At 39.7% G+C, this 20,249-nt stretch overlaps 2 protein-coding genes across 2 annotated transcripts; both read left to right on the forward strand.

Moving 5' to 3' along the window:
• Positions 1-4,237: 4,237 nt before the first annotated feature.
• Positions 4,238-6,525, forward strand: LOC122887355 (red-sensitive opsin). The gene is made up of 6 exons (XM_044220466.1): positions 4,238-4,397; positions 4,973-5,269; positions 5,399-5,567; positions 5,654-5,819; positions 5,909-6,148; positions 6,236-6,525. Exons 1-6 carry the CDS (start codon positions 4,295-4,297, stop codon positions 6,332-6,334), a joined length of 1,074 nt encoding a protein of 357 aa, XP_044076401.1. The 5' UTR covers positions 4,238-4,294; the 3' UTR covers positions 6,335-6,525.
• An 8,135-nt stretch (positions 6,526-14,660) lies between these two features.
• Positions 14,661-20,190, forward strand: gnl3l (guanine nucleotide binding protein-like 3 (nucleolar)-like). Its single transcript, XM_044168258.1, has 15 exons — positions 14,661-14,784; positions 14,880-14,923; positions 15,578-15,688; positions 15,806-15,922; positions 16,006-16,089; positions 16,502-16,637; positions 16,781-16,884; positions 17,014-17,158; positions 17,251-17,338; positions 17,420-17,597; positions 17,682-17,824; positions 17,918-18,054; positions 19,147-19,313; positions 19,424-19,598; positions 20,084-20,190. Exons 1-15 carry the CDS (start codon positions 14,703-14,705, stop codon positions 20,149-20,151), a joined length of 1,779 nt encoding a protein of 592 aa, XP_044024193.1. The 5' UTR covers positions 14,661-14,702; the 3' UTR covers positions 20,152-20,190.
• The last annotated feature ends 59 nt before the right edge of the window (positions 20,191-20,249 follow it).

Raw genomic sequence — 20,249 nt, forward strand, 5'->3', positions numbered from 1 at the left:
TTGTGTAAAAGACTGCTTCACTGTCCAGGAAATCAACTCATGCTCTGTGCTCAAGAAATATAAATATATTGTGTTGGACCTCTGTCTTGGTAGGGATGACAGATGCTTTAGATGCTTTAGAGGATATTGCAAAGCTATGGTCACTGTATGCCTCCTCTGAGTTGTTAATAATAGGGAAACTTAACCTGGACTGGCTCTCTGACAGCTCTAACAGATTAAAAGATCAGTGCCTGGAACTTAATCTTTTTCAGCTCTCAGACAAACCCACCAGACCAAACTTCAAAACTCCACATTAATTGATATACTTACTATCAGACCACACAAATACCCTGCCTCTGGAGTTTTTGCCCTTGATGTTAGTAACCACTGTCCTGTTGCCTGTGTTAGCGATACTAAAATTCCAAAATCTCAATCTCAAATTATCACCACAAGAAATTACATTACAGCATTTTAATCTTCAGGATTTTTTAAATGATTTGTCAATCTCTGACATTGGTAAAATTTTCTCTTATTACTGATCCTGCCGTGGCACTGGTAAACTTTACAGAATCTTTTAATGTTATTGCTGACAGACATGCTCCTATGGAAAACATAGAATTAAAAACAGATTCAGTCCTTGGTTCTTCCCACAACTCTCCAATGACATCCACAACAGAGATAAAGCCTGGTCCAAGGCTAGTTCCAGTGGCACCCCTGAGGACTGGTTAACCTTTTGGCAACAAAGAAACATCTGCACCAGCATGATTAGGAAGGCTAAATCAAATTATTATCAGTCAGCTCTCTCTGCCTGTGATACTGCCAAAAAACTTTGGAACACCATAGCATCTCTTAAGCTAAGATGGTCACACCTCCCATCTCAAATCAAACATCTATCTGATCATATTGCTGATAGATCTTCTATGGTAGAAGCTTTTAATCACAATTTCCTCTCCTCTGGTCTTTTATTTAATATGTCTGCCATGTGTCTGGATGTCATTGGAGAGTTGTGGGAAGAACCAAGGACTGAATCTGTTTTTAATTCTATGTTTTCCATAGGAGCATGTCTGTCAGCAATAACATTAAAAGATTCTGTAAAGTTTACCAGTGCCACGGCAGGATCAGTAATAAGAGAAAATTTTACCAATATCTGTCCACCACAGGGAGTCCCCATCACTATGGTGTAGCATAATGTATTTGATATTGCTGGTCAATAACTCTTTTAACTAAACTGTTACCGAAATAATATGAAGGTGAGGAAGAGGAGTTAAGGCTACAGTATGCTTGAAACAAACTCGGTTCTATGATGTGTCATCCAACCATGTGTAAGCACAAAAGGGTTCTGAATGGCCACATCAAAGGCAGGACGAAAAGCTTGCCGTCATGGCTGCATTCCACTGCCTCCCTGATCCAAGCTCTCTCTCCAAAAATTCTGCATCTTTTGTATGTCAATAGATGAGAGCAGCACATCTGGGTACTTTGCCCCAGAGTCATGCCCCCATGCGCCTCTAATTTAACTGGCAGTAAATGCAAATTCCTAGGTCTTTGCCAATTTAATAGCATAAAATAAGAATACCTTATTGCTTTTTAGTTATTAGGAGCCCAAATCCAATGGCCACTCAGGCAAACAATTACGTTTCCTACGTTGCTTTATGCCTTTTACAAGCTTTATTATTAAAAGGTGGGTTGGCTTAATTTATGTGAATAATTTTAAAATACTCTCTGCTCCTGGCAGTTTTTCAAGTGGACAGAATGTTAAACCAAACTCCATTCTTAAAGTTCAAATTCACAGTAAGAACTTTAATTACACCATCACTAAGACTCCTTCTGATTTTCCATTATCTACAGGCACAATCGGCACACATGTCATTTCAGAATCAGAATCAGAAATACTTTATTGATCCCCAAGGGGAAACTCTTTTGTTACAGCTGCTCACTATCACGTCAATGCACACAAGAATAGAAGTAATAAGCAGATCTTTTATTCCTGTGTGCATTGACGTGATAGTGAGCAGCTGTAACAACATTTACTCAGTTACATCACTAACTAACCTGTGACGAAGTGTTTGCCACAGAAGTACACTATTGACTGGGCGGGTCCCACAGTTTACCATTTTCATCCTCTCTGTGGATGGCCTGAAGCCACAGATCTCTTCTTTTGCTCTACTTCGCTCTTTGGGGAAGTAAAGAAAATCATAAACTGGGGTTTTTCATTATGTTTGACTTGCAAAATGCAACACAGCAGCTTTTAGGCATGTTGCCACTAGTTTTTTTCAATTTGGCGCTGGCACTTTTACGTGCTTGTTTTCACTCAAAAGGGGGCGTGGTCATTCTGACGACAGGAAAGTGACGTATGACTGCTCTCATGTATAAAGATAGCAGCACACACTTTCAGACAGTCTCTCATCAAAGGCATTCATGTTGTTGCTAGAAGTAGTTGTGTGAAGGACTAGAAATCAGAGCTTGAGAGAGAAGCAAAATCTAGCCTACTTTCACACTTCCACACACCTGGTCAATCTCTGCAAGTTACAAAATTGCACTTCTTTTAACTGTGGACTTTAGGAGAGTAGAATGCAAGAGCTTTCACTACAAGACTATGACAGAAAACTAATTAGATTTTCAGAAGGGAAGCATATGTTTCTAAAATGTTGCTTAGGGGATTTATTTGTGCATGAGATAAACATTTAACTTAATGCATAGTTTGAATGGCCTTTTCAATTATATTAGAAAGCAACACATGCTTGCAACAATGACATTTTCCAAAAGGCTTTGCTGAGCAAATTAAGAAGTTAGCAGCTGGTAAAGACAGTAATTAAGTATGCAAGACTGTTCCAATTTCTCTAATCACTGACTGCTCTTATCACCTAAGAGATTTGTCTCTTTGCCAAAAGTCTGTGCACAGCTTATATGTACATAAAACTGAAATTCACAGCTAAAAATACAAATATCCTGAAAACCAGTATGTAGTGGTAAAATATCCCAAATGAAACCTCACACAGTTTGTAAAATAGCTTCCAATTTAATATTAAAACTTTGATTACCAGGTTTTTGCCATAAGCAAATCAAGTACTTTAGAGTAAATGGCAATAATTAATAAACAGCAATAAGATTTTGACAGGACATCTCACATGGCCATTCCAGTGCATGACTTGTGCTCGCTTTGTCCAACTGAGTTGCAGCTGCGCCACATAAAGTAAAATATCTTTTTGGATTATTTTGTCTTTTTATAAAATCAATACCACACTGCCTTGATTTCTGATTATTTCATTGTTTACTAGTGCAGTGACCGTTAATTGTTATTTTATGCCAATAATCCTGCCTCTAGGCTAAAGACACTAATTTACTCACTGACGCAAGACAAAGAATCAGTGCATGCCTATCCTGCTTTTTAATTGTGCCATCCTTCCGAAAGTGTTTTACTTTTGAGTCGTTGCTCATAAATCAGGATGCATTACCCTCTCCACTTTGACCTTGCCATGAGTACTATGACGTGAGTTGTAGGATCAAGGGAGTGTTGAAAAATCCTGTGTTCTGGAGTGAACTCTCATTCCGGAGGGATTAAAGGTGTCTTACTGCCACTGTCGCTATTATAGTTCCGTGGATCACCACTTGTCCAGTTAAGCTGCTTTAAAACCTGGGTGACCTCACATGCCGACCAGGGTCCACATGTATACTTATCAGGACCACAACATCATACACAAGATAAAATCAAGTTGATATGCACAGTTCTGCTGTGTTTGTTATAATTTCCCAAATTAATTTAATATCATCCAACGGATGCAATTCCTGGTATTAAGTGTCCCAATGTAGAATTATTCCTCTGCATCCACATGTCTAAGAAAATGAACATTTGCTTTGAAGCTTATGTTATCATTTGATACACATATTCAGTGTTGCTTTATTACTTATTCATTTCTTCATTCATTCATATAGTTGTAAGAAATAGATGATATTGGCTACTACAGTACTCGATGAAAGCAAATTTAGTCAAAATGTAGTCAAAGGTCTCGCAGCTAATCCCCATTTTAATGGAGTGGACGGAAATCCGCTTTCAAACAAGATTATTCATTTTGTGTCTTAACCTAATTAGCTGATAGTTTTAATTACAGTTCAAAATAAGTTTGCTTATGCTCGCTTTGCCGCTGAGTATTACTGCCAAGCAGCACACCTTGACAGTAATTTGATTGTGACCTAATCCTATCAGAAGTCTCTAGAGCATAAGTATAAAAGCTAATGTCAGATGTGTTGCACCAGTCACCCAAGGAGGTTGCAAGTGACAAGAAGGGCTAACTGCTGAGGACCTCCTTCTAAGATCAGAATGGCAGAAGAGTGGGGAAAACAGGCATTTGCTGCCCGGCGGTACCATGAAGATACAACAAGGTCATCTGGCTTTGTTTACACAAACAGCAATAATACCATAGGTACAGTATTATCATTTTATTTTTTTAAATAATTTAATGTTAATTGTTTGTTAACAGTAATTGTTAATTCTAGTGATTTTAACAAAAAGTTAGAGCTCGAAAGTTTGCTGATGAAAATGATATTGTACAGTATCAAACATTTATCTCATTTTATTGATTAGAAAGCTGTACTGTACTCTATATAATTGGATGAAATAAAGATTTGTGCTGTCTCTTCACCTGAGACTGACCCAGATCTTTATCTCACATAAACATGTGACATACTTCTGCTTCCAAGGGCTTCCAAACTTTAAGCAAGACAATGTGAACTTGGCCAAAATGAATATGATTTTACTGTATTTTTTCTGATCCTTTCGAGGACCTCTCAATTACCACATTTCTCCTCAAAGCATTTTCTCCCCCCTAGTGCTTAATGCGGCTTTAACTAGAATTAGATTGATAAGGAATATATGTATTATTGCACAGCACAACTATTAGACTTTTGTGTAATATATTTAACATTAAATATATGAATATGTGCTGTCTCAAAGGGGTATTGCTTCTATATATGAGATTGTTTTGTTTTTTTTCCCCAGGTCCCTTTGAGGGTCCCAATTACCACATTGCTCCTCGATGGATTTACCACGTTGCAACACTCTGGATGTTTATTGTGGTTGTCTTATCAACCTTCACCAACGGTCTTGTCTTGGTGGCCACAGCAAAGTTCAAGAAACTCCGTCACCCTCTGAACTGGATCTTGGTCAATCTTGCTGTTGCTGATCTTTTAGAGACACTTTTAGCCAGCACCATCAGTGTATGCAACCAGATTTTTGGTTACTTCATTCTGGGACTCCCAATGTGCATCTTTGAGGGCTACACTGTTGCAACTTGTGGTAAGCAGTTTTTTTAATCTTTGATGGGAAATGTTTGGAGACAGTTTGTAAAGAGAGGATTCTTGGTGTTGCATGTGTTATCAGGCTGTGAGTAAACTCCTTTACTGAGTATCCTGCTTCCTTACACAGGCATTGCTGGTCTTTGGTCTCTGACTATCATCTCCTGGGAGAGATGGATAGTTGTGTGCAAACCTTTTGGAAATGTCAAGTTTGATGGCAAGTGGGCCACAGGTGGAATAGTGTTCTCCTGGGTCTGGGCAGCATTTTGGTGTGCTCCCCCCATCTTTGGATGGAGCAGGTAGCCTGGTGTTTTTTTTTAAATCTTAAATACCTGAGTTTTGAATTAATCATTGGGAATGTAAACTAAACATTTTCTTGCATCAGGTACTGGCCTCATGGACTGAAGACTTCCTGTGGACCTGATGTATTCAGTGGAAATGAAGATCCTGGAGTCCAGTCCTACATGATTACTCTTATGATTACATGTTGTATCATTCCTCTGGCTATCATCATCTTATGCTACCTTGCAGTCTGGTGGGCTATCCATTCCGTAAGTTATCTTACCTCCAGTTTTATACTTTATATAAAGTAGACTACAGCCTGGCAGAATCTCACACTGTGTTGGTTTGTCGACCACAGGTTGCCATGCAGCAGAAGGAATCAGAGTCAACCCAGAAAGCTGAGAAAGAAGTATCCAGGATGGTCGTTGTCATGATCTTGGCATATTGTTTCTGCTGGGGACCTTACACCTTTTTCGTCTGCTTCGGTGCAGCTAACCCTGGATATGCCTTTCATCCTCTGGCTGCTGCCATGCCCGCATACTTTGCCAAGAGCGCTACCATCTATAACCCAATTATCTATGTCTTCATGAACCGACAGGTGGGCACAACTGTCTCATTGCCACATTGATAAAATTGTCTAAATCATTTACATTTCTAACATGCTTTCTTTTTCTGTATCTTTCAGTTCCGTTCATGCATCATGCAGCTCTTTGGCAAAGAAGTGGATGATGGCTCTGAAGTATCCACATCAAAGACAGAGGTCTCCTCTGTGGCTCCTGCATAAACCTCCATGTTCTCCCTTTTGGAAAAAAAAATCTGAGAACCATTGTGATTTGTACAGTAAATATTTATTGTTTCTTTTCTTTTTTTTTTAGTAAACATAGCTTTCTGGCAAATGAAAAAAAAAAAAACAAAGCTAATGAATCATTATATCACTGGTCTTTTTTCAGATGAACATAAAAAAAATCAAGCATATTGAAAGTTTTCGTTTGGTGATTTTTATAACTACTGGTGCAGAGATTGTTAGATACCGTTAGAACCTTGAACATTTTCCTTATCACTGGTGTTAATGTTATTGTTTAGTATGAGACCGTACAAACATTTTGAAGTCTTAAGAAACTTGATACAGGGTTATGGAGCAGCTCCATATTATACATCATGGTAGAAGTTCTCTAGCAGAACTTAACAAAAAATGAGTACATGAGTGACAGTATCACTCATGTGCAGTGGAAAAAGAACTTGATTGTATTAGGGATTCATTCTGAGAGTCAGGAGCCCAAGATTACGCTTCCTCACATTTATATGGTCACATTTCATGAGAATTGAGGCTCAAATTACCCCAAATTTAGACAGTGACCTAGTCTCAGATTTAATCCAGGCTGTCAGTAATTCTTACCTGTTGCCCACACTGTTAAAGGTACAAGGTTTACTGGTTCACTGACTTTGCTGAAGGTACAAGGTTTACTGGTTCACTGACTTTGCCTTGAAGAGTTTAGAGGAAATGTAGGCGGACAAACACACACACACACACATATCTTTGAATACAATGAATGCAAGAATCATTTTCATTTTGGGTCAGAATTACTCCCTCAGAGGCATGCGTCTGGGTTTTTGACCCTCATGAGTTATCTGTGCTAGAGAGTAAAGCAAAGAGAAAACAAGAAGATTCTGCTCATTACAACATCTCTCAACAACATAAACCAATTACACACAAATCTGAGAGAGAGATTATTACCTGATGTGAACACAAGACCATATGATTAGCAAAGGGGGATTCAGTTCACTTCACACAAGTGTAATAAACTGTCACTACACATGTAGACCACCTGCTGTTCCAACAGCAAGTGTGAAAAACAGACTTTCACACCTGATTATGGTGGTGGTGGAGATTCTCGTTGGTAGTCAGAAGCAAATCTGAGTTCTGCTAGCGATGAACTTTAGCCAAACACTAATAGTTCATAACTAGTGGAATTCCAGACCTACCCTCGAAAACATCACAGCATCACATTAAGTAGGAGTCAAGGGGGGTAAAAGAAACAAAAAAAAAAAACAATACCTAGTATCAACTCCACTTCTTGGATGCAATGTAAATTTACATACTGAATGCAAAAATCTGTTCTTTAAGTCTGCATTTAAGATTACTTAAGAAACTACATCAAAAATGTATTATTTCTATACTGAAGTACTAATATGCATACAGACACATTTGGAAATAAAGGGCAATAGGGGAAAAGTTGACAGATTTCTTAAGTTCCAGGATCTATCCTCTTCCTCATTGGAAGTCATAGTCTCACATGGAGGTCTCAAGAAATCTGTGAGGCGATTTGCTGTGAGGGAACTGGACTTGAGAAAAGCGCTTATACACGGGATTAAGCCATTATAGCAGCTTTGATAAACCTCTGCGTTACCCTGAAGTGAACTGTCATTCCGGAGAGATCATGACAAACATGTAATTGAGCCAATCAATTTAGTGGAACAGCCTGAGGTGTCCCTCTAATCTCATTTGGTCTGTGGGAACTTGGGAAATCTTCACCTGCATTATCTTGGATGCTCTAAGTGCCAGGACAGGGCGACGCTGCTGCACTCAAAACAACACATGTTAAGTGAAACAAACAGAGCTATATATTATGAAATTCAATACATTTTAGTATTCATTGGATAAACATTAAAACAGAATTATGAAATTATCATTTCCAAATGCAAAGTTCGGTGTACAACCTTTTCATCACAGAACTTACATTCAGTGTTCAATGTCAGTATGAAGGAAACCATAAAAAAATCATCCATCAACAGCAAAGCATGATATGAAAAATTAAAAGACAATGATTTCACCAGCTGGCAATCGACGTGCAGTGTATGGCTTTTAAAGGAGTGCGTAGGATTTAGTGGTATCGAGCGGTGAAATTGCAGTTTGCGACCATTTGAATACCGCTCGCCTCAGGGGACACACCGGAGATGAACCCGCTTCCTTTCTGCTCCCGTGTTAACCAATTGGGCTGCTCAGACAGAGCGCGTCATGACACGGAGCTCCGTGGTTGGCTCGCGCTCAGCAGCGATAGATTCAGTCTGGTCTATATTTTTCGTGTGCCACGAGGGAATCTGGCAAGAAAACATGCTGATAATCTATTATAAATGATATACATTGATATTATATATGATATAAATGATGTGATTCTGATAAATAATATCCCATGCTTGCCAACCCTTTTGATTTCTCTGCCCCTCTCTCCGCTATTATATTATAGTATCATTACCTCGGCTGGAATTCCTCATGCATGCTTTTCAAAAAAAGGTGGCAAAAACGAAAGTAAAGAAAATTGACATGCCATTTTTTTTTTAATTTATGAATGGCCAATCACACTGTTCTTTACACCTAACCTCTTGACTTTTTCCCTGGTATTTACAGATTTGTACATAAGTAAGTAAAGTTTATTTAGTATAGCACCTTTCATAGGGCAAGGTCACAAAGTGCTCCACAAGAGTAAAATTATTCAAAATAAGCCCATAAAGACAGGGAATGAAACAACAGTAAAACATAAGCAATAGCACCATAAAAAACAACAAAATAATCAAACAATATAACATAAGCAACAACAGACCTTAAAAACACACAAGATTACAAACACTAGACAGCACGAGGCATCTGAATAGAAGAGTCTTCAGCTGCTGAGACACGATCACCTTTTGTTTTCAGTCGAGCGCGAGGGATGACCAGTAAGCCCTGGTCAGAAGACATAAGTGACCTACCGGTGATATAAGGGTGGAGCAGGTCAGAGATGCACTCAAAATGAATCCTGAGCCTGATGGAAAGCCAATGTAAAGACGATAGGATGGGTGTGATGTGAGTCGACCTGCTGGACCTGGTCAACAGCCTTGCAGCAGCGTTCTGGACCATTTGTAGATGGTCCAGGGACAGGCAGGTGAAAAGGGAATTACAGTAGCCTAGCCGGGATGATATTAAAGCGTGAGTGATCATCTCTAGCTCAGGTTGTGATACAACAGCCCTGAGTTTTGCAATATTTTTTAAATCAATGATTTGACATGTTTGTCAAAGCAAATAGCCTGATCAAATACAATACTGATACTGATTTCTGAGATTAGACTGTACAGCTGAAGAAAGGGACCCAATACACTGAGAAACCTTGGAAGCTAAGCTATCTGAAGCAACAATAAGGACCTCAGTCTTATCTGCGTTGAGCTGTAAAAAGTTGTCCAGTCCAGTCCTTAATGGCAGTCAGACAATTGTGCAAAACTATCAGTCTGTCTCATCAGGCTTAAAAGAGCCAGCAGCAGACAAAGGCAGCTTAGATATAGGTATGTAGTTTTTGGGAAGGCATGGATCAAAGTTAGTTTTTTTGAGAAGAGGTTGAACAACTGTATGTTTAAAATTAACTGGCACACCAGGTCAAACCAGATTGCAGGGAGCTATTTATAATAGAGACCAGGCATCGACCAATAGACGAACATAGACCACCAAGTACATTTTTGAGCATGGAAGTTGGTAAAATGTCTACATTGCTTGACGAAGGTTCCATACTGCCCACCAAAATAGGAATAGAAATAGGAGTGAAACAGGCCAAAATTGATGGCAGAGTTGGATAATCAGAAAAGGGAGTAGACAAGGGGATGATGCTAGCCCTGACATCTCTAATCGTATCCCCAAAGAAACAGAGAAAGTTACTGCAGTCATGATTTGAAAAAGCAGGCACATCAGGAGGTGCAGGAGTGACAACATTGTTGATTGTGTTAAACAATCCTTAACCGCATCCTTAACCATGTTGTGAAACTCAGCTAAGAGGTCTTTGAAATAGAGACGTGGAGCTTGGTGGATTTCCTCAGTCGCTCTACTCGCCGACATTTATGCCAAAAACAACGAATGATATCATTTAACCAGGGCAATGAGTTTACTCGGCGCCAAAACAGCAGAGCAATGTGTATTAAAGGAGTGGACCAGACAAGCGATTTATGATGCAAGAGAAACTTACATGTTTACTGGGCAGAGAATCTAAATTAAAAGACAGGTTGAACAGAACACATTTATGGTCAGTAACATGCAGCTCCCCAGAGCAAACAGAGTCAATATTTAAACCAAGTGTGAAAACCAGGTCCAAGGTATGACACCTAATGACTAGACACATGTTGAATAAAATTAAAGGATTCAGCAGCAAAGTTGCAAGAAATGCCATCAATGTGAGTGAATATTAAAATCACCAACCATAAAAACTCTGTCCAACCTAACGCTAGAGGATAAAAAATCACTGAATTCAGACATAAAAGAACTATTAGAACCAGGGGGTCTGTAAATTAAAATGCAACAAAATGGATTTGAATGAACAACTTTGTAGTTCAAATTGGGAGAAAACCCCAATGCTTACCGTCTGACTTGAAAAGCAGTTCCTGAAAACTACAGCTAGTCCTCCAGCCCGGCCCGAGGTCCTGGGAGTGCTAATAAAAGTACAATCCGGCGGGCACAGTTTGATAAGGGGGCCATATTCCATGCTCCTCTGCCAAGTCTCTGTCAGAAACAGGAAATCCAAGCCTTTAGATGTGAAAACATTGTTCAGGACTTTTTTGCAATGGAGCGAGCACCATCGTGAGGGCCACAGACCTACTACTAACAACAGCAGGGGCCCGGGCCAAGGGGCGCACCGGAGGGGAGGCCCTATCTGTAACAACAGTCTGAATAGGGAAATTAACCAGTGAAGGTATAAGTGCCAGGGGAGGACAGTTGGGGGGGCTAGCGCTGGAAACAGTGGCCTGGGAAGAAACCGGAGAGAGAAAGGGAGAGGGAGATTCCAGGGTGTGTGTGTGGAGTGTAAACAGTCATTCACCTGGAGAGGACTGCACCGCATGCAGTATGTTAGCGGCTAGCATTCGTGAGCCAAGTTTGTTTGGGTGAAGTCCGTCTCTCTTAAAAAGAGACAAGTGGTCCCAAAACAGATTAAAATTATAAATAAAACCCACATTGTGAGCCCTGCAAGCGGACTGAAGCCAGTCATGGAGGCTAAGGAGTCTGCTGAAACGAGCAGCACCGTGGCCACCTGTGGAAATGGAACCAGAGATAAAAACAGACTTTCCACAACACTTTAGGAAATTAAAAAGATGGTTCAAATCTGATTTGGTCACCTTGGACTGTTGAAGAGCCTTTGTTACACTCATGCCAATAAAGTATATTGAATTGAATTGGAAATTGAGAAGCCTCATGCAAGCGGAGCTGTCAGAAATTGGAGTTACAGATAATTCATTGAAATCACTACTAATTTCCGAACATTGTGAAACAACAAACACTGTAATTACAGTTTTTTTTAATCGATTGCTAACATGCATTGGTCAAAACTGAAGTCACATTGTCAAAACTTTTCACACAGTCAGCGAAACAGAAGTCTGTGTGGACCAAACTGAATCATTTTTCATTACTTTCATACATAATGCATTCAGTGACCGCATTTTCCAAAATCCATGAACTCTTTTCTCATTCACCACCTGCAAAGCATTATATATTTGCAGCACATTTTTCAAATGCTAACACACTGTTTTCAAAACTGTTACTGTAAATCACATTTAAATGGAATGATGGCAAATTTAGTGCATTTCTGCAGTAACCAGATTGAAATATACAGAAAATCATATATTTACAATAAAATGAAATAATAATCATTCCAAACGCAGCTAATTGCGGGGTTGGATTAGACATTCCGGGAAATACTTTCCTAGATGCATCGCCAGAAAAGGCATAAGATGTGATGTTGATGAGAACTTGTGACCAAATGCAGGAGAGAGGGAGGATCAGACCCCTCACAGTACAGAATGAGTGATTATACTATATATGTTGATGTTTTTTTTACAGTTTTTTCTCAGTCGCTTTGGTACATTTCTCAAATCATCCTAAACATTTGCAAAACAGTGAGTGCATTTCTTGAAACAATTGGTAGCAAACAGCACCACACAGTGGATTGCCTGCAAAAGCCTGTGACTTGCTCAAAAGCGTTAGTTTCTCTCCTTGTGTCATTGTTTACCAACAAGATAGTCAAAATGCTTAGCCATGTTGTTACAGTTTTTTTTAATTTTTTTTAACAATCGCTATGACACATTTCTCAAAACTTAGGTCACTTTTTCAAAACTCTTCACACAGTTCTCCTAACCAACTTTCAGCTCGGCACAGCAGTTAACTTCACATTCAAAATGCACTAAAACTACCAAAACTCTTCAATCGTGTCTCAACTCTTTCTTCCATAACACTAGCAACGGTTGCCAGCCAACAAACACACTTTGTCACTCATAAAACAATGACCTAAAAAACACTAACAACAGGTAGCATTATGCAACGTTTTCTTCTGTAAAACAAGGACACCTCTCTACTGTTTAGAATTCACTGCAATATATGTTACTGGAATGAATCAGACATAATGCAGTATGCTTCAATATATTTTATGTCTCTCTTTTTTTTATAATTAAAAAATACAATAACTTGTATACACACCATCCACCGATACATATACAGATACAATAGGAATGCTAATCTACTCGGTCTTCTGCATTTGGCCACAGATTCTCATCCACATCACATCTTATGTCATCTAGGGCAATACACCTAGGAAAGAATCTTCTGGCATGCCTGATCCATCGCACAACCCCTTCCATAGAGGTCACGCAGGAACGCAAGGAGACGCTCAGTGTTGTATGGCCCAATTAGAGGTTTGTGTAACAGCAGTCCGTTCTGTGGATATTGCTGCGCTCCCCTCTGGCTCGGGACATCCACTGTGGCTCTCTTCCCAATCACATTCCTTCCTCGTCGCCTTGTTTTGGCCAAGTTGAAACCAGCTTCATCCACAAAGATGAATATGTGGGGCGTTTGCCTTCAATCTCCATGACTCTCTAAAATATATTCACAAGGCAACATAAGAGTTAGGCTATTACAGTAGTAAATAAAGTATACAGGACCTAAAAATGTGTCTTTGTGTGTGTTTGGTTTTGTTCAAAAACAGTTCTGCATTTTATAGTCACCTTACCTGGACATATTGGTTCCTGAGTTGCTTGACTTGTTCAGAGTTCCTCTCAAAAGGCACAGTGTACAACTGCGTCATCTGGACCTGATGTTTTTTCAGGACTCTAGAAATAGTTGTTATGCTTCCACTGTGAATATTTGCAAATGTAACGTTGTCTGCCAACACTCGAATCTCATTGAGTTTTACGCCATTGTTTCTGATGACCACATCAATGATTGCAGTTTCCATCACATCAGTGAACACCCTACCTCTCCCACCTGTGTGAGGTAAGCGTTGGGTCCTAAGCAGAAATGCTAAAGCAATTACACACAAGTGGGTTTGGAGGCTTTACTCTATTTACTCAGTCAGATGCCCTTGCAGAATACAACTTACTTGTTTGTTTGCTGGAAAACTCTTAACAATAGATGCCACTGTTGAGCGTTGCAGTTTTGGCTGCACTCTCGGGCCAGCCTCTCTCATTGAGAGACCATGATTTATTACATGATCAATTACAGTAGCTCTGATCTCATCCGAGAGAATGAATGCATTTTGAAAGATGTCGTCATTGAATGAATTTTGTGCCAGAGCAATGATAAATGATCCACAGTTTAGCCCACATAGACTTCTGTTGTGATCACTGTGCGAAGAGTTTTGAAAAAGTGACCTAAGTATTGAGAAATGTGTCCTAGCGATTGTAGAAAACTGTAAAACAACAGTGTAGTATTTTCTGATGTAAACTATGGCTAAGGTTTTGATTTCAGCAGTAGAAAGTTACACATTATTGTATGTGGGAGACTGACTGTAACAGATTAGACAGGATTCATATTTATGCCGTTACTGTTTACACTGTAATGTGTTGACAATTGATAATCCAGGAAACAGCAGACAATTGATCATTTGTATGAATGTACCAAAGCCTTTGCAGTTTGTTGAGAAATTGCTTTTATGATGTGCACAAGTGACTAGATGATGTGGAGGTTGAACAAGTAGTTTTGAGAATTTTAATTCTTATCTGAGAATCGTCCCTAAGCGACTGAGAAAGGTAGAGAAAGGTAACTCAGTCAATGGAGTGTTATAAATGACCTGTCGAGGGCAGCAACACGCCTTTGCTGCGTCTAGCCTGCCGGAAATTTCATCAGAAGAAGAAGAAGCCGTAGTTGAGTGCGCATGTCTACCCTCTTACCACACACACACACACACACGTGTGAAGTCAGAGAAGGCTCCTTGGGTGAAGTTATGTCGAAAGCTAGTACGTATTTTTTATCGGTATTGACTAAATGTATTCACTCACTAATAAAATGTGGATGATTTTAAATGGATTCTGTCGTTTCTTACATTTTACAGAACAAAAACGAGCCAAACGTCTCGGCTTCCTCGGAAAATTTAAGGTAAGGCTAATGTTGTCTTTGGCTAACTCGTAATGCTGGAGCTACGAGTGAACGCCTCGGCTGTCACTCGGTGTGCTTTTTTTTGTGTGTGTGTCTGACAAGAGTTAAAACAGTGTTGCCTTTACATTCAAGAAAATATCATAGTCTGATGTCAGGACAACCCAAATCCCTGAAGGTGACGTTAACGTTATTGGGAATACACGGATGTATTTTCCAGCTCCGTGTTAATTGTTGTGGATGCTTAGAGAGTATCAGTGGCACTGACTGCAGCATGGGTAAGATGCTGTCCCAGCTCCCTTCATCACCCTACTTCGGTGTAAATTTAGCATCCAGCCGCTTCAGTGTCACTGTGCATGTCTCTATAAACAAACCAAGCAACTGTAGAGTGTCTATAGAGCAGATAATGTCAAATATATACTGTATGGCAATGACATCACATGACACACAAACACTGTTGCACTACATTTTACTTTGCTATATGTATTTATTCATAAGTAAGATTTTAAAGACATTTTCAGACTTGTTTGTATTGTTTGCTCAGTGTAAGGTGTAAGCTTCTTTAATTGTCAAAGCCTCACGGTGTGGTGATAAATTTAGTGTTTAGCTTCCTAGGTTGCAGGTTACAATATATTTGGCATGTTTTCCTGTTTACAGACTACAGATGGACGAAAGTTTGATGCTTCAGGGCGGACAAAGAATTCAGAGCAGTCTTCTGTGCAGCATGTCAAAGACCACAGAAAACCAGAAGAAATCAGGAAGCAAAGGGTAAACACTCAGAAGTCTTCCCCGCACTCATGTCTGAGGTTACATTGCAGATTTTTTTTTTTTTTTTTTTTTTTTTTTGAGGTAAACCATCTTTCACTTCATATGTTTCCTAATTAGCTTCAGGAACTCCAGGAAAAGCAGAAAAGCTCTAGAGAACGAGAGCAGATGAAGAGGAGGAATTTGCAAAGCTTTCAGAATGACATCCTGCAGCGACAAAGAGAGTTTGAGCGGAGGGTAAATGTCAGCCTATTTCGTGGAAATTAAAATCACTGCATACTATGCAAGTAGCCGTAGTAGTGATTTCTGTTTTCCTGCAGGAGACGGAGATGCAGAGTTTGGAGAAGCATGTTAATTTTGAAAATGAGAATTCAAGGAAGGCATATTACAGAGAATTTAAAAAGGTACGTAGCTGCTCCATACATGCCACAAACTGGCCCATATCTGATGACTATTACAGTGCTAGAGGCGTATACATAGAATTATCACTGAAATTTGAGCACTTTTTCTCTTAACCTTTTTTAAAAGCAGTCAAAAGACAGTGCATGTTGGAGAATAGTTATTTAATGGCACATTACCATAAATTAGGCAATTGCCTTTCCATAAATGCATTTGCTCCCACATGGTGGATCAAAAATGTGCAATCTCCGGTAAAAGACATCCTGCCCGTATACACGCACACACAGATAGGCTGGTACAGATTTTCTGCCTTCTAAATCACGCTGTACCTTCAGCTATGATAGAAACATAATAGAACAGGGTGGAGTGGACTTGTGAACATGGACACTGTGCTTTTAAAATATATATTTTTTAAAGGTAGTGGAGGCCTCAGATGTGATTTTGGAGGTTTTGGATGCACGTGACCCTCTCGGCTGCAGATGTCCTCAGGTGGAGCAGGCTGTCATTCAAAGTGGAACGAACAAGAAGATAGTTTTAGTGCTTAATAAAATTGGTAAGTTGGCTAAATACATTTAGAAAGTGTGTCTTTTGGGTCTTTATTCGCATATATTTGATTGGATAACAACGTAGTTACAAGTGTATATATTCAATAATAATATCCAATGCTTGACTTAAACTGTGATGCTGTGATTATAGATTTGGTGTCAAAAGAAATTGTGGAAAAGTGGATTAAATATCTTCGTAATGAGTTTCCTACTGTAGCTTTCAAAGCATCGACTCAGCAACAGACCAAGAACTTGGTATGAAGTTAAATATTTATATCTTGATCATCTAAAAATGCATATTGAGAGTCATTAAATAAAGCTATAGAATAACATAATTTCACATTAAACCCTAAACAAATTTTCCCTGTCTCGTGCCATGGACAGAAACGCAGTAACGTACCAGTGACACAAGCCACCACAGAGCTTCTTAGCAGCAGTGCTTGTGTCGGTGCAGAGTGCTTGATGAAGCTACTGGGCAACTACTGCCGCAACCTAGACATAAAGACGGCCATCACTGTAGGTGTTGTAGGTAAGCACCACATCCAGTAATACACCGGGTTCTTTCTGTGTATAACGCAAGCTTGTCCAAAGTTAAATCATTTTGTCACTCCTGTTTTGTAGGTTTTCCTAACGTGGGAAAGAGTAGTTTGATCAACAGTTTGAAACGGGCACGGGCGTGTAGTGTTGGAGCCACTCCTGGTGTCACCAAGTAAGTATATAGTAAGTTGTTGATCCTGTGAAATCCTGCTTGTTTCCTACTAGTCTTGCCGATGGGTTTGATGGATTTCAGGTGCCTTCAAGAGGTGCATTTGGACAAACACATTAAGCTTCTAGATTGCCCCGGCATTGTCATGGCAATTTCGACGACTGATGCAGCAATGATACTTCGGAACTGTGTGAAAATCGAACAGCTTGTAGATCCCCTTCCACCTGTTGAAGCTATCATTCGACGCTGCAACAAGGCACAGGTATGTCATGTCGTTGTTACGACCTTTTTGTATGTTGCGTGATTGTGTCCCACTGCCATTACAGTTAATTTGCTGGCTGTACAGATCATGGAGCACTACGGAGTTCCAGACTTTCACACAGCTCTGGAGTTCTTGGCATTGCTCGCTCGACGTCAAGGCAAACTAAGAAAGGGAGGACTGCCTGACACTGACAAAGCAGCTAAGAGTGTGTTAATGGACTGGACAGGGTGGGTAAAAATATGGATTTTGGAAGTTTGACAAATGACAATCAACCAGTGTTCTTGGCACTGTGTTAATTTCAGCATGTTTATGTTATTTAGGGGAAGGATCAGCTACTTCACGCACCCTCCAGAGACACACACTCTTCCCACACACGTCAGCGCTGAGATTGTTACAGAGATGGGTAAAGCTTTTGATTGGGATCAGCTGGAAAAGGGAAATCAGGAGGTTCTTGCAGGTAAAAAATATACGTTTATTATAATGTTTTTTTTTCTCAGTTACTTGTAATGGTATCTAGAAACAATGGCCCAGTTACTCAGGATAATCAACGGACCTCACTGTCAACACTTTTCATTCGGCTACTTTATTAGCTAAAAAGTAGTTCCAGAGGCAAGCATTAGAACATGAACCCGAAGCTGTCAGCATGTCTAGACACCACTTGATTTAAAGGTGGGGTATGCGATTCTGGAGAAATCCAATACTATGACAAATACCATGATATAGCGCGAACAATGACACAGCAAGTAATGTAACTAACGTTAGCTAGGTTGTACATTAGCAAACTGTCCCTACAGTTGCTGCTGCGAAGCTAACATGCAGAGAGGACGAGACGTTTTCCAGAGCCAGCACACCAGCTCCAGACAGCGATACTCACAACTCTCCTGCTACTATAGCTAACATCACAACAGCAGCAGATCTTGGCAAACTAGAAAGTAAGCTGAATGTCCGTGGGCAAGTCATTTAACGTTACCTGACAAACAGATCATGGCTGGAATGGCATGTTTATTTCCCATTTACAGAGCCAGGGCGGTGTACAAACACCAGATTTTCTTTCAGCGCGCACACTGAACAGACAGCTAGCGGATCGTGAGGAGATATTCACTGAATTTGACAAAAAGACGTGTATTGGATTAGAGTCGCATACTCCACCTTTTTTAAATAAGAAAATTCTTGTGACCTGACCCTTGGAAATGAATTTCCTTGTGATAATTAACAGTGTCACAGAAGGACAGCTGAAATATAGTACCATTATGATACATGGATTTGAGCACATTTGCATACACTGCACACAGGAGCTCCTAACACACTTAATTTATTTGAGTCCCTGATGATTTTGTGACTTCCTTTCTATGACATCCTATTGTTTAGATGCCCCTCATTAAAAATATGCTGTCAACAGAAATCAGCAGCTGCTTGGTGTGAGCTTAAAGCTTTGCTGATGCAGCGGTAGCACCATTCCCAGCTGAATTGGAGGGTTTGCATTTTTTTATAACACCTGAAAGAAGCAGTTGTGGCTCCAAAGTTGGATTTGCTGTTTGTTGTGTTTCAGAGTCATCTTGTCCCGATATGCAAATGGGTTTCTGCATGGAAACCACTGGAATGACACAAGGTGGCCAGGGTGAACCACCTTCTGACCTGGAAATGGTGGGGGGGTCCTTGGAAGAACCAGAATTTAAAGATGAAACTGAATCTATGGAGGATGACCAGGACCCAGAGGTGTGAAACAATACAGTCCTTACAACTAAGTGTTTACTTAATGACAGTATGTTATTTAAATTTTGTAAAATGTGGTTCATTAAATTAACTTTCTGTCCTGCTTAAAATAGTTTGGACCAATGACAGTGGAGATAAAATCTCAGAAGTCAAAGACTGACTTACCTGCAAATGATGCTGCATCCAGGGCTCCTGGTTTGAAGGATATCTTGAATGTAGATCCTCTCCAGCAGGGCCAGGCACTCCTAGCTGCCAGCAAGAACCGAAAAAAACAACAGAAAAGAGCTGGTTTGTATAAATATCGGTCTCAGTCGAATACTGTATATCATTCTGTCTGCGGTGTGGTGTATTCATGCTATGATTTCTAAGATTCTCTTTAATCCAAGAGAGTAAACAAACACACTCTATAACCTCATGTTAGTTTTGTTATAGACAAGCTTCATTTTACTCAGTTTTGATAGAAGCAAAAGTTTAAAAAACCAAAATAGTGTTCAAGATAGACATCAGTTCATGGTGGAGAAATTATACCCCAGCGTTAATGTGGCTAAGCAGGCCTGAGATGTGGTCTTATGCAACAGAAATGCCTATTCCTGTGTAAAAGGTTCTATTGGTCTGTTTTGTTTTTGTATACCCCATGTTGCTGATGGTCAAAACATGCATCAGTAATGTAATGACACCCACACAGGCAGGCTTCTGATAGGAGTAATGTGTTTCTTACTCTGATCATGCAAATGAAATTGATACATTTTTCTTGTATTTTTTTTCCAATGCAGACAAACTTGCCACCAAACTCTCAGACACCTTGACATCTGCAATGGACTTCTCATTTTCAGATAGCTGATTAAAATAGATTGAAATAAAAGATGTAAAGAATACTTTATATTTGTGTTTTGTCTTTTTGGATGTAGCTACAGTATTCTGATTGATGTAAAAATGTGT

The sequence above is a fragment of the Siniperca chuatsi genome, linkage group LG2, assembly GCF_020085105.1.
Source record: "Siniperca chuatsi isolate FFG_IHB_CAS linkage group LG2, ASM2008510v1, whole genome shotgun sequence".
NCBI lineage: Eukaryota > Metazoa > Chordata > Actinopteri > Centrarchiformes > Sinipercidae > Siniperca > Siniperca chuatsi.